The sequence below is a fragment of the Danio rerio genome, chromosome 7 (assembly GCF_052040795.2).
Source record: "Danio rerio strain M-AB ecotype USA chromosome 7, GRCz13ab, whole genome shotgun sequence".
In the NCBI taxonomy this organism is placed as follows: domain Eukaryota; kingdom Metazoa; phylum Chordata; class Actinopteri; order Cypriniformes; family Danionidae; genus Danio; species Danio rerio.
In genome coordinates, this window is record NC_141027.1 from 38,026,140 (window position 1) to 38,041,717 (window position 15,578).

Genomic DNA, 15,578 nt, shown 5'->3' on the forward strand with positions numbered 1-15,578 from the left:
GCCCAACAAACCAACAGAACCAAACTGCAAATGAATAAACACACTAAGAGGAGTTACAGCTGAAAAAAATGTGGTCTCAAGTTGGGGATTTCAAAAAAGTAACCCAACACAATACTATAAAAAGGTTTCTCTAAAACAACCCCTTAAATAAATAACAGATAACAATAGAAACAATAGAAAGCTACACTACTCTGCACTTTACGATTCCAAAATGATACACATAGAAACATGCATAAGTACATTTAGTTTGCATATGTTTCTTCAATGCTGTATGTTTGTTTTTCCTGTGTGTGTGTGATGTGTAGAAGTGAAGTTGCATGAGCACCTGCTGTCTCTTCTCAATCTCCAATTTCATGCGAATGCCCAGGCAGCGAAGAGTATCCTGAAATGTCTGCTTGAGAGCTTTCTCCATCAGGACCTTATGAAAAATCCCAACCATAATTCCACACCCAAACACCACAGCATTTGACAGCAACTGGACAGAGGGACAGAAAAAATCAAGCGTTTAACATCAAGGTGTTACATCCCTTGCAGCTTCTTTACATATTGGTTTGCCAAAGCAGGAAACCTGATTCGGCCAATCAGATGGTAGACTTCCTTTTACCTGAAAGGTGATGGGATTGCTGTGGAGTTGGGCCACTGTGAGGTACACCGAAAGAACAATGATGTGAGATAGAGAGGAGATGATACTCAGGATTACAGCATAGCTCATCTGGAACGGCAGCATGGTGTAGACTGTAATGATGATGAAGAGGAAGAAGGGCACCTGGAGAGAGCGAGAATGAGAATTGAACATTTATTTCAGACTGATGAGAATTCAATCACTGATTATAACCCATGTTTCAAAGCATGTAAAGTGTCTGAAGCTAGTGTTACCTGATCCCATGGCTGTATTTGTAAATCACTTTTTGTGCTGAAAATAAAGGTGAAGCCCATTGTGAGGTGTGTGGCCCACACGCCGAGGCCTAGCAAAGTTCTCCATCTCTGAGAAAGGGTCTCTGTACAGACTAATACAAACACCGCCAGGAACAAGCACAACGCTCCTCCCACAACTCCCACAAATATACCATGATTCTGGGCCTTCTGAAACACACATGGAGAGAGCAAAGTGTTAAGGGCAAACATGCACATCACATATACCTCATTCAGAGGGTTTGGAAAATGCTGCATGTGTGTGTGTGGTAGTGGGTGTAAGCTTTGATAAAAAAAAAAAAATAATCCGTTCAAAAATACATTTGCTAATGCTTGCTCTTGAAAAACTTGTGAATGTGTGTCTTTAAAATATGTCTGTATATGCGGAAACATTTTGCACATTAGCTGTCATGGAGCCATTAAGGGACTATTGCTTCCTACTCTGTTCATTTTCTTCTCCACTAATGGTAGAAAAACACAAACATAAAAGACAAGGAAGCCAAAAACAATCCTTCAAAAGCTCCAGAGATCACTCGATTCCATCTGTCACAGAGATAGCAGCACTTTAAATACAGGCACCATTTCACTGAGCAATAATAGTTACAACACTTTTGCAAAGAGGTGGGTAAATAAATCGTTACAACTAGAAAATGGACATACATTTACATCTTTTTGAAATGTATAAATCAGCCAGGTCCAATGTGGACTAAATGTGTCACTCTGTCCTAACGTTATCCCAATTTGAATCCTCCTGCACACAAGGCCTTGAAGCGAGTCCTTCAACGACAAAAGAATAAAGGATACAACTGAAATTCACATTTTTCATCTCTCCTTTTAATGTATTAGCTTTTAGTTTACCCACATATCTACCAATATGAATGCTAGAAATACATTTACTTTAAGAAGTTCACGTTGACTTGATCTCATTAAGATATGTTTTTAAATAGTTTATACTTAAGATAGTTTTCATTGAATAGTCCCATAGGGAACATATTTGAACAGGTTTTGAACTGTAAATATCAATGCCACTCATCAATGGCAGCTGCTAGGCAACAGCTAGGCAACAATAGCAAGCATGAATAGGCTAGACAATCCCATTTAAAAACATTCACGTAATTCAAGAAACAACCAATTCAAACTACTGAATCATTCACTTGGTAGATTTGTTCTGAACAAACTCCAATGCAAATTATTTGCACTGCAATGCACAATGGATTAATCTGCATTAGCTTACCTCTGTTTACAGTTTTAGCATTTAAAAGATGGTACAACTTTTTATTAAATAAATATCAATTCTCATTATTGCCAAAGACTATAGATTACACAAGACATGTCACTGGTATAGTTTTGAATAGAGGAAAGTGTAAGAGTCAATATGGCGAATGAAGCCCTGCCTACTAGTACAGGAGCCAATCATCGATCAATATAGACTGACGTTTCTCCGGGGGAGAAGCTCGAATCAGACGTGTGCTTTTACGACAGTTTGTCGTCAACAAACTAGGGATGGGAAGATTAACCGATATGTATCGATACGCGGTCATGCGCGTGCACGATGCGAGTGCATCGGTAGAGCAGCAGAGGATGAATGAAATTTTGGAAGCAAATCGAGATGCATCGGTTTTTGCGAGATGCATCGGTTTTTCCGAGATACAGCTTATATTTTTAATATAGAATGTATTTTTTATTTATTAACAAGTGTTGTTAACCTGTTTTTGGCGCATAATTTAATCGACCTACATAAAGTAAGCCTTAGCAACGGATTTGCGGATGTGTACACTCACACTACAACTCAGTGTATCAGGTGTGCGGATGAAGCTAGTGGTGCGCCCTCAGAAAGCGCGAGAAGCAAAACAAACATTTTATTCCCCACTGAGTTTTAAATCTAAAGTATGGCAAGCAACATTATGGATTTAAGGATGGACGACATGACAGGACAGATGCAATCTGCAAAATGTGCCGCGCATCTGTAAAATACGCGGGCAGTACGACTAATCTGATATCTCACTTGAAGCGGCGCCACGGTGTTGTTGTGAAAGCATCTTCCAGTGTTTTTGCATCCCCGGCTTTCGCACTGCTTCAACCAGCTCCAAAAGTGGTGAGAAAAGCATTGCAAGTTTTTTTTTTCTATGCGCAACAGTTCTCTCGCTCTACGCCAATAACGAATGCTATTGCATTGTTCATCTGCAAAGATATTCAGCCTAGTGTCACGGAGAACGAAAGTTTTAAACACCTCCTCCTGTTAATTTTTATTTAATAATAATAATAATAATAATGATAAAATTAATTGGGTGTCACGGTGGCACAGTGGGTAGTTTGACCACCTCACAGCAAGAAGATTGCTGGTTTGTTATATTTTTATTAGCCTGTTGTTTACAGTGACAGTGATGTTTCAAAGCAGCATAACACTGCTAGTTCACAACCTTAAGTTTTGAATAATCAGTGGCAAAATATATCTTTGTAAAACTTGTTTTCATAGTTGAAAAGTTAAATCACAATTCTTGTTGTGCAAATATAAACATTTATAATATATATTGCACTTATACATTCTGTTTATCTTGAAAATACTTAAATAATATGTGCTATATGTTCTAAAATGGCCCTCTACTGTAAACTGACACTCTGGCTCTGTGAGAAAAGAGCCAGTTTGTAAAAAAAAGTCTTGGTTTTGCTTAGTTAATAAATAATCAAACTCATTCAATGGCACAGCATCCTCTTTCACATAATCTCATAAACTTGATCTAATTAGTTAGTGCTGAAATATCGCATCGTATCGTGATATGGGTGTGAATCGTATCGTGTTGCATCGCAATATGTCACAAATGTATCGCTAATATATCGGATCGTATTCTTTGTATCGAGATACGTATCGGATCGGCATTATAGCTTAGATGCCCAACCCTACAACAAACACACTGGAATCTCATAGAATGCTTGCTTCACAGACACAAGAAATACATCCAGATAAAGCTTAAAATCTATACTTTAAATGAACCAACTACTTGAAAACAACGCAAATATGAAACGAACGCAAGGTAGGTCCGTCTTGTGAAACGCACATCACATGTCAGCAATTACTCAGACGCACACAAACTTGTAAATAAAGATTCGCTGTCATTTCTGGAGGAGATTCGCCATTAATACCAAGATGTGAATTACTTCAGAAGACCAGAACAATGTGATTATCATTATCCAGAGGATGATAATGTGTAACACGGCCATGAATGAGGTTGGTGTCCTGATCTCGTTCCTTTCGAGTGCGTATGTGCATTAGCTTGGGCAACCAGGAAAAATACAGATTTCGTTTGATTCAAACATTTAGAAACGAAACTTATGAGACAATTATTGTTTAACCTCATTGGTAATTCAAAATATGTAATGTAATCGTAAGCTTGGCTAACAGTTTGGAAGAATTTTAATGTTTCCCCATTCAGACAGAATACCCAAGCACACTGCCTGAGAGGCGTTTTAAAGATGGCAGGCGAGTGAATTGACTTGCCTTAAAGAGACTTTGTTATTAACTAATGACTTATTGCCTGCCTATTATTATGTTAATGGATGTTTTTTTGTACTTAAAAGCACACATTCTGCATGATCTTATTCTACATTGCTAAATACCTAAACCAACTACTACTTTTGAGGCAAAAGTCATAGTTAATCATTCATTAATAGCGATAATTGTACCTTAAAATAAAGTGTTACCATATTTTAACCAGTTGAGTAACTTTTGGACACCAGTTAAATATTATAGGGTTAGAATTAGGGCTGCACTATATTTAGTTTCAGCATCGATATCACAATGTGTGCATTCGCAATAGTCACATCGGAAGATATGCAATGTTGAGTCTAGATTATAGTTGACCGGAAGCTAGAGAATTGTATTTAATTACTGTAATTATACTAAATTTATATGAATTATGATTTATGGCAAAAAAAATTCATTCGTACAACTTGTTTATTTTTTTCTAGTCCAAATATGTCAATGCAAAAACATGACTATTTCACTTACCCCACTGGCAGATAATTTTGCTTGTTAAACTCTTAATTTTGCCTTATTTCTTTGGAAGCTGAAAGCAAAACAATTTCTTTACTTGATCAAGAAGTTTTAGATATTTGTGGTTCTTTCTTCATTTCTCACTTAAATGATCTAAGATGATTTAGAAGATCCTGGATCTTTTAATCTTGATAACTGATCTCTGGCTAATTTGGTTTTTTACACAAGTTCACAAATCAGATTAATATATCTGGATGAACTTAGCTTTAGAAAAGCATTTTTCCATTGTGATAATAAAATTATTGTACCCGAATATTGTTAGACTCACCTATAATGCTATTCAAGCTATCTTGTGTAACTGTATTCCTATCGCAATATTTAGCGCAGAAAATAAAATAACGCAATATCAGATTTTTCCAGTATCATGCAGCACTAGTTAGAATCAATAAAGAATAAAGCAACACTATAAAATGACACTATCAGACTACAAGTCACTACCAGTGTGGGCAAATCACAGCATTGGGTCGACCCAGCCACTTACCCACCCACCAATATACACACTCACTACAGTGACTCCTCCACTTATGTTCACCCAATTAAACCAACCACTCTGAATTACCACTGAGATACTTCACCGACTTCACTTTCAAACAGAGCAGAAAGGCATACCTCCATCCACAAACAATCCTACACACACTTCCATCATCCTATGGGCATTGAAAGTTCAGATAAATAGTAAAACCAAATACACGCACACATACACACACAAAAATGCCCACGCAAAGAGAGCTGGTTGTAATTCTGTTCCTCCCACGGATGGTTGGTGTTGAGAGAGTAGGTTCAGAAGTTCGCACAGATGGTATAGTTCTTATCTGCTAAAGGGATGAACAACAGTGGTACGGAAGAAGCGTTCACGGCCCCTCTTCACATCCAGCTGACTCCAGAGGAGGTTTATGTGAGAATGTGCCAAAGATACGATGGAAAGAGCGAGAAGGACCATCGCATGACGTGCTGCATATTTCCCCAAGAAAAACTATACGCACTTGGCAAAAACCTCCAATTATTACAATTAAAAACACTGTTTCCTGTCATGCAGAATGCCAGTTCACATCAGCTTTTCAGCACTGTAATCATCGGGCCTCAGATTATGCAATCACAGTGGATCAGCACCTCAGAGACCGCAGGATTATGTAATAGACCCTGCTTCAATCATCAGATAGCATCTGAACAACAGCAAGGACAAACCTGCTGCAGAAAGAAGATTAATGCATGGGGAATATTGACTGTGGCGGTTACATCCCAGTTTCTGTACTTGTGCACTATTCTATGCCATTTTTAGAATACTGTACGTTTTTGGTTTACACTAAAGCCCCTTTCACACATACAGACCTTTTCAGAAAATTATCAGCAATTTTTTCTGGAAAGGGATCATGTGTGAACAGGCCGCTTTTGAAAATACCGGTCAATTTGTTCCGGAAGTTGTAACATTACCGGTAATTTGCCAGAATGCTGCTCTGTGTGAACGCAGAAGGAAAATTGCCGGAAAGAACGCGTTCACGATTAGAAAGCACTGACATGAGATGTCTACTCCAGCCAATTTAGACGCATTCACATACACACTGTTTATGAAAATAAAAGCCTTTGAATATTTTTCTAGCTGCTAGATGTTAGTAAGATAACGTTTCTATGTTCCTTCTTATTGCAAACTGTTTAAAAAAATGATCGATAAAATGCTTATGATAAGACACTGTTTGTTTACCTTCAAGCTCTGCTTCAGTTGCTTGACGTGTGTGCATGTGAAGGAGCTGGTAAGTGCCAGCACACACAAACATATTATGTATATCTTGACATGCAAAAGTGTTCCTCCATATGTTTTAATCGAATTTGCTTACAAAACTTAACCATCCACAGAATTTGTAATGTAGTCAAATGTGTAAACATTTAGCTGCGGTTCATGCCTTTGGATGTCTCTGGAACAAAGCAGCTGCATGAATGCTAAAGCTTTAAATAGAAGTGAAACCATCAACAAAAGCCCGACCCCTTCTATGTTTACAAATAGAAGCATGGTTTAGAGGTAATTTCTGGTTAATGATGTCAGAATTTACCAGTATTTTGGAATGGATGTGTGAATGGTCTTTTTCAGAAAAGTTCCAGAATGTATTTGCCTGTGTGAACAGCGCTTTATTAAAATTGCCGGTAAAGTCATTCCAGTAATCTTTCTTATATTTACCAGTATCGCAGGGTAAAAGGGGCTTAAATATCATGAAAATAAATAAATATATAAATAATAGACTTAAAGACATACTTTACCCAAAAATGACAATTCTGTCATTATTTACACACACCCTCTACTTTTTCTCAATCTATTTGAGAAACAAAAGATGTATTTTTGGAAAAATGTTGGAAACCTGTAACCATTGGCTCCATATGATTTTTTTATAATGTTTGATGTCAATGACTATCAGTTTACAACATTCTTCAAAATATCTTCATTTGTGTGCACCAGAAAATAAAAACTCATATAGTTCTGCAACCATTTGAGGGCGAGTAAAGTTTCATTTTTGTGTCAACTCTATACCTTTAAAAAACTTTTTTTTGCCTTTTTTAAAAGGCATCTATTTTACCCCTTTTTCTAGATTTTTCAGCTCAGATTATTTATTACATCTATTTAAACCTGGGATATTTGAGCTGTTATAACATTTTAGCTGTTTTTGTTGCCTGTGCCTTTAAAGGGCACCAAGGTTACCCCTTTTTTCAGATTTAATATGAATTATTTGTGTCTCCAAAATGTGCCTGTAAAGTTTCAGCTCAAAACATCCATCAGATGTTTTATTATACTTTTTATAAGATTCTGTTTTATACATTTTTGCACTGGGTGGCGGTTTTGCTGTTCTGCGCCTTTAAGGCTAGTCCTCCCTGCCCCACCGTTTCTACATGCCTTTCTGCATGCCTTAACCTCCTCCCACAGCAGTCAGACAACAAACAGACATAAAGGAAGCAGATCTCACGTAGCGTTTGTAAGTAATACTAAAGTAAGGACTTTACCCATGATTATTTGATGCATTAGCTGTGTTAAGTTACAACGTCAATGTTGTTACAAAGTTCACGCGCACACACAAAGACACACATACCCAGCACGGACACGATACGCACATACATACAGACAGCGCGTTTAGCTTTGCACTCTTTTTGCACGCATATGTGACAGGATACAGGCTAATCTCTATTGCTGTATGTGTATCTGTTATGTTAATGTACAAAATAAACCTGATTTAAATTCCACAAAGCGGGACTGAAGCATCTTCTTTCATAATTGTTTTGACACGCGGCTGTGCTGATGAAGGAATTCTGAAGTAAACCGCTATAATTCATTACACACGTGCACTGTTTTAAAACATTTTAAATTTGTAAAACTCACTCTTGATCACATTTCATGACGATTGATGATCCTCGAAAACTGAACAGATCTTTTATTCCCGGTTGAATTGCCATCGTCTTCTCTTGTTGATCTGATCGTGACTACCGGGATATGTTACGCAGCTGTCAATCAATTCGGTGGACTGGGGGACCGCACTACTATGTCAAGTTGTGGTCAGTCTGAAAACCGCTCCAATTGGTCCATCGTTTTTATGTTGTTAAATTGAAAAAAAAGGACTCGGTGAGTTTATTTCACCCCAATATGACCGCCTATACACTATACCTACACATATTTCTGTCCAAACAGCTTGAAAAGTCGATTTTTCACCATAGGTGCCCTTTAATGCGAATGAACTGGTTCTCACGTGTGTGACAGGATACACGTTAATATTTACTGTTCTGAGCACATCCTGTATTGTGGACATGATTATACACATTACTACAAAGACATGTTAATACGCATCTGTCAATCTATTCGGTGGCCAGGGAAACCGCACTCCTACAGTACGTCACGTTGCAGTCGGTCTCAAGACTGGAGGAATTTGGATCCTATTTTAACATCAGGAAATTAAAAAAAAGAGAGACTTTTTGTCTTTATATCACTCCAATAGGACTGTGGACACACTACACCAACACACAGTTCAGTCCAAATAGCTAAAACATGATGATTTTTATCATAGGTGCCTTTTAAAGGTTTCTGATTAATTTTGTTTTGGAGATCTGCTACAATATGTTTATATACATCGGATGTTACATAACACTATTGAACAAACACTTCCTCATGAAATATTTCACAACACCACCTCATTACTCAAAATGTCTGAAATGGTTCACTTAAAAAGTACATCTTAATTGCATATTGATTCTTAAATCCTAGAAATCAACATTTACAGTGAGTCTGTGCTTTTCAGTTGATGAATGAACACACATCTGTAGTGTGCCTCAAGTCTAGTTAATCACAATGTTCTAATAATGATATGAAACAATGTCTCACCTTCAAATTGTTAATTTTATAATCAATTTTAAACTTTGACACAGGCAAGCTTGTGATTTCTTCCACTGTGGGTACAAAGAGAATTTTAGAAGGTATGTTGAAAGATACTGTACATCTACAGGGCTGATAGTGGAAAAAATTCCTGAGCCTGAACTTTTTTTCCTTGCCCCTGAGGTGAGTAGGGGTGGGGGTACTATGTATGCAACGCACTTTTAACACATAACTTGTGGGCCCCTGGGCCCAAATATATTAACAGCCGATGTGTAACCCTGATCATCATTATTGTCAAGTGGCTCTTTTTAGACACATGCCAGTAATGTCAGTGACACATGCCAGTGTCAGTGATCTTGTGACATGTGCCAGGTGTCAGTATAAGCACGTTATAAGCACATTAATCTTATAAGTCTCTTTGCTTTAATATTTAGAAATCATTAGGCAAATGACACCTGTTATCTTACATGCATATATGTTATGAGTTTTCAACATGCATTTTATTATAACTTTTTAAAGGATATTATTTAAAATACCTTTAAATAAAAATAAGTTAAATAATAAAATAAATGAATGAATTAAAAACATAGAGAAGTCCATATTGTAGGGAACAAAGGAACTGCCAGGATGCAATAATATACAGTACAACAGATAAGTGTAACCCCTCCCATACATAAGCATGCCACAATAAATTTGACTGACATGTACTGTCAAATGACTATATTACGTACGGAAGTATGACTACGAATACATAAAATAAATGCGTTTAAATTAAAACATTGTGGAGTAGCTCAGCAAATAAACTAACTTGCGACGCGATAAATTAGGTTAAAAGTCGCGTAATGATTAAATATGGTTTTGCTCGTGTTAATTAATGTCATAAGCTTCGCCGGGTGTCGATGTCACTGCAGTGACATGCAGCGCGACACTCTTGAGTGACACAGGTCACTACACATGCCACTAGCGAGTGACACATGACATTGGAAAACCGGACGTTAGGCTTGCCATGATAGACGGTGTTGACGGTGATACCGGTGTTAAGACGCAACACCGGTGACATCACTTTTTCACCGTGACACCGTCCCCACATTTTTTTTTTTTTTAAGTATTGTTTTTTTTTAAATTATTTAAATATTTATTTGAATTAAATGGGAAACATAATTCTAAATAATTTACCTAAGATGAGAGCATGCACTATAATTATCATCTGATCATAGCTACAATGCGTCATATTTCATTTATCACATCAAGAGAACAAGAGGAGTCGAATTTACAGAAAGAGAATGGCGGACGGATAAGTGTCAAAACGCAATGCAAAAGCGCCTGTTTGGCTATATTTTGCAAAAAGAGAACCTGAAGACGTAGGTAAATGAGGCAATCTGCAAACTTTGCCTGACAATGGTGGCAGCAGTTGGAGGAAACACAACTAGTTTATACACTCATTTTCAACACTTGATGTTCAACTATGTGTGGGTCCCGGGTAGATAAGATCAATAGCCATAAATGCGCAACGCATACTGATTTTTAAAATCACGCGACCATCATCTCACAGTTTAATAATAAATTATCTTTTTTTGCAATTGATTATTATGCGTTTAATGTAAAAAAAAAAAATCAATGAAGAATAGGCCGACAAAAGAGTGGGCTAACCAGTGTGTGCGCGCGTCTTTTATCACTGAGGACGCTCTCTTCAAAAAACGAAAGTTGCTTCGTCTGTCTGGCAATATTTCGGCTTTTAATAAATGAAAAGTTAATTTAGATGAGTCAATATTAAAAATTGCAATAAAGTAACTGAGACGTGCGGCCACACATCAAATCTGAGGTCTGATCTCATCTCTCTCTCTCTCGCTGTCATCCAGACACAGACGCCTAACGAGTCAAGTCGCAAAACTGAGGCTGGTACCAGCTGACAGGTAGAATTGCTGAACCCTTGCGAAATCTGTCAGAATACAGCAATGAAATAAACATGCATAAATGTCTTTGAGCCAGAAAGTCTATCTAGGATATCTCAAAACGCAATTGGAGCCGTGGAGGAGTTGTGTATTTCTGTCGATTTGTTTTATTTCGTTAAGTAATAATTTAAAGCTTTCTATAAATATATTTATTATGTCTGTGAGGCATATACATTTTGCTTCATTTTGTTAAGCGCTCCTGTTCAAAAACCAGACGACAGAAAGCGCATAATTTTGGTTTTCTTTATTTTATAAAAACGCTGTAACGTTTTTTGATGTATTACTCGTACTTTGTGAGCAAAAATGACGGATAACTTTAAATTGCTCCCACTGAAAAAATGCAAGTGATTGCTCTGGCGCCTCGATGTCCTGCAAGCTTTTTATAAGCAAACTATGCGCCTAATAGCACACATTCTTTAACGTTTAAGCTACCATTGTTTTATACTTGAACTGTTTTATATCTTTTATTTTAGGCAAGTCGTGATGATCTGAGAAGGCAAACTGATCAAACAGACAATGATGGTCTTCCGCTGGGCGCTGTTCGTTAAAAAAAAATATTTTTAACGAATAAAGAATGCTCCAAACGTTTTTCTAAATAAGCTGAATAAAAAACGAAACTAAATATAAACACTTTGCCATTAGGCTACATACAAAACTGAACTATTTCATAGCTGAAACACTAAGTTGTTTAAGGAGAAGGGGGAATATATATTTTTGTCCCGTCTATTGCTTCACTGTTATTTCGAGAATAAACCCAGCGTAAATATGCAGATGTCATTCCCAAAACATATCAGCGTATATGTGCCGAAAACGAAAGTTTCATACAAATTCTGAATGGATTATAGCCTGGAAAGTGCAAAGCACGCTCCTCTTATTATCACTAAAAAGCGTCACTAATCTTAGTTCATAGAGATCTCACAAAGATCCGTTTTATTTATAAAGCTCTCTAATTTACACAATTAATATTTTATTTACATGGCGTCTACACTCAAAAGATGATTCACGAGCACACAAAATGGCACTTAATAAAAACCAATCCGGCGCTTTCAGCAGTGAGTGAATTCTGTGAATCTAGAGAAATGACAGATCAATATCCGTGAACCTGATTTTTTTTTCCCCGCAGCCACAGTACGCCGGAAATCCGGCGTGGTGCCGGAAGGCTATCACCCCTGCATCTAAGTGAAATCTGTGTCATATCTATATGTGCAGTGATACCAATCAATGATCCCCTGCATTGAAAACTGAGGCTGCACTTTATTCAGTTGCTTTCCAAATATAGTCGGTGTGCTATCAGATTGTGCATAACATAAGGCATAATTTAGCACCATCGTGGCTAATTTTAAGTGGCCTGTTTAACAGCATGCACTCAAGCAGGTGGGCATCTGACTGTGTGTAACAGTGTGCATCTGCAGGAATGTGGCAGCTTACCAGTTTAAAGCTGAAGAAGAGCACTAGCAGTGTGGCACAGGTGACGATGCTCAGTCCCAGCAACAGAACAAATTGGCGGTATTGGCTAATGCCAGAAAATTTCCTGTACAGGGCTTCCTGTTTCAACTCCTGCTTGTCTAGCGAGTACTTCCCTTTAGCTGGCATTCTGACCAGTGTCAGTGCGGCAGCTGAATAACACAGGCCAATCAGAGCAAAGCGGTCGGATGCCACAGAAATACACCTCCTCCCATCCAGCGGAGTGCGGCTATGCTGAAATCCCCATCGAGAGTGTGTGGGAGGTCATTCCAGTGTTGAGCACTTCAGCTCTCCCCTCCACAGCACCATACTGAGCATGTCCTTTAAGATCCGTATTCCTTTTGCACTTTTCCCCTTTCACTGGAGCCTGCTGGTTCTGATGGGTAATGGCTTCAAAGTGCCGTGGTGTTGGATGAATCCAAAAATCCCTGTCGGAGACAGAAAACAGAGAGAGTTTCTTTTTATTTTCAATAATTACACCAACACTACACCTCCTAAAATCCTTCTGACCCACTAAAGAGCAAAGAAACAAGCTTTTCATTTTGAAACTAACTTAAAAGCTGTTGAACCGTGCATCAAAGTTTAGAAAGCACATTTTCAGGTCAGCTCCTTAGATCTCTATAAACACTGCACTGTTCAGTCATTCCCACACGGGCGGCTCGCTCTGTGCCTGTAAAAAAGGCTTTTGGGTAGAGTTCAACATTTGTGTGGATTCAGTGCTCTCTTCATTACTGCCACTAATGCTGATGGCTGCTGTCCATGACATCCTTGGCCAAACCTCAGTTTTACTCACAGACACGAACGGAGTCCTAAAAGAAAAATAAATGAGTGAATACTGGACAGAGATTATGCAAACTCTGCCCTCAGTGCAGGCAACTGTTAAAGGAAAAGTTCATCCAAAAAAATGAAAATTCTGTCGTCATTTACTCTCCACTTGTTTTAAACATATTTAAGCTTCTTTCTTCTATTAAACACAAAATAATATATATTGAATAATGTCAGAAAAAGCAGCCACTGACTTCCATAGTAGTGTTTTTTTCATCCTATTATGGTGCTTTTTTACAGCATTCTTCAGAATATCTTGTTTTGTGTTAAACAGAAGAAAAAAATCATTAAGGTTTAGGATTTTTTTTTCCCTTTGATTGTCTTATTGTAAAGCCCACTTTGATGCATGAGATGTTAAAGTAAGAAAAGCCTCTTAAGACTAAACATTTATAACCATTAACAGGTTTTTGGTTAGCATGATCTTTAAAACAGACTTGTCTGAATATGTGAGGCCTTTTTTTCTTCTTCTAAAAAGTGATGTCACCTATGCTTTTCAAGGCAACTATTGGATATTGTGATTAACATCAAACAAGTAAAATACACGCAATGTGTGACCATTTAAGTCAGCTGTTATTTTTTTACAATATATTTTAATATTTTATAACAAAAAAAACTTAAGCAAGAATACATTTAGTTAATGTGACATTTAAAAAGTGACAACACTGTGACTAGGAATTTCTATTTTACATAAATTCTGCTTATCATCAAAATATCTATATACAGTTGACGTCAGATGTATTAGCCCTCTTTGAATTTTATTTTATTTTTTAAATATTTCCTAAATTATGTTTAACAGCGCAATTTTCACAGTATGTGGGAAAATATTGTTTTCTTCTGGAGAAAGTCTTATTTGATTTATTTTGGCTTGAATAAAAGCAAGGTAAAAATTATTAGCCCCTTTAAGCTATATATTTTTTTCAATAGTCTACTGAACAAACTATCATTATACAATAACTTGCCTAATTACCCTGACCTGCCTAGTTAACTTAATGAACCTAGTTAAGCCTTTAAATGCCACTTTAAGCTGTATAGAAGTGTTTTGAAAAATATCTAGTCAAATATTATTTACTGTCATTATGGCAAAGATAAAATAAATCAGTTATTAGAAATGGGTTATTAAAACTATTATGATTAGAAATGGGCGAGGCAGTGGTGCAGTAGGTAGTGCTGACACCTAACAGCAAGAAGGTCGCTGGGCCGCTGGTTCGAACCTCGGCTCTGTTAGTGTTTCTGTGTGGAGTTTGCATGTTCTCCCTGCCTTCGCGTGGGTTTCCTCCGGGTGCTCCAGTTTCCCCCACAGTCCAAAGACATGTGGTACAGGTGAATTGGGTAGGCTAAATTGTCCGTACTGTATGAGTGTGTGTGAATGGGTGTGTGGATGTTTCCCAGAGATGGGTTGCGGCTGGAAGGGCATCCGCTCCGTAAAAACTTGCTGGATAAGTCGGCGGTTCATTCCGCTGTGGTGACCCCAAATTAATAAAGGGACTAAGCCGACAAGAAAATGAATGAATGAATGAATGAATAGAAATGTGTTGAAAAACGTTTCTCTCCATTTAACAGAAATTGGAGAATAAAATAAACAGAGGGACATGATTAGAGATCATTAAGAGACCCATAAAATAGGTATAAAACACAAAATGACGCAAGGAGAAAGTACTATTATTCTGAAATGTATTTAATACCTTTTAAAAAAAAACTTTTTGGTGATGACAGCTTTAATATACCTCTTGTATGATCAAGTGTGATTTTTCCCAAATTCTGAAGTCTAAAATTCTTGACAATTTTATAGGTCTCTTAATGATCTCTGATCATTTCTTGTTTTGCACTTAGTTTCAAAACAAATAAGTTATGTTTTCTTTGTATGTATGGATTATTTTGGTTGTTACTTACATCTGGTGCAAAAACTGCGGTAACATCAATTTTAGAACTTTTTATTGAGATTATTGGTGACATGTTTGATTGGAGAAATTGTTAAACAAATGCTTCAATTGGGAATAAACTATATTTTAATACTAAAATACAAAACAAATTA

At 37.2% G+C, this 15,578-nt stretch overlaps 1 protein-coding gene across 7 annotated transcripts in view; it reads right to left on the reverse strand.

Annotated features, from left to right (window-relative positions):
- The window catches only part of adcy7 (adenylate cyclase 7), a 97,088-nt gene that overhangs the window by 37,800 nt on the left and 43,710 nt on the right, over positions 1-15,578 (reverse strand). For 4 of the 7 annotated variants that reach the window (XM_087259792.1, XM_087259791.1, XM_087259790.1 and 1 more), the window contains exons 2-5: positions 12,686-13,149; positions 877-1,083; positions 605-766; positions 326-475 (exon numbers count right to left, since the gene is read on the reverse strand). In XM_087259792.1, the coding sequence (XP_087115918.1) occupies positions 326-475; positions 605-766; positions 877-1,083; positions 12,686-12,850 (684 nt within the window). In that variant the 5' untranslated portion in view covers positions 12,851-13,149. Of the gene's footprint in view, positions 1-325; positions 476-604; positions 767-876; positions 1,084-12,685; positions 13,150-13,274; positions 13,531-15,578 lie in introns of those variants that run through there. The other 3 variants (XM_087259793.1, XM_087259788.1, NM_001166272.2) reach the window with 2 other exon arrangements.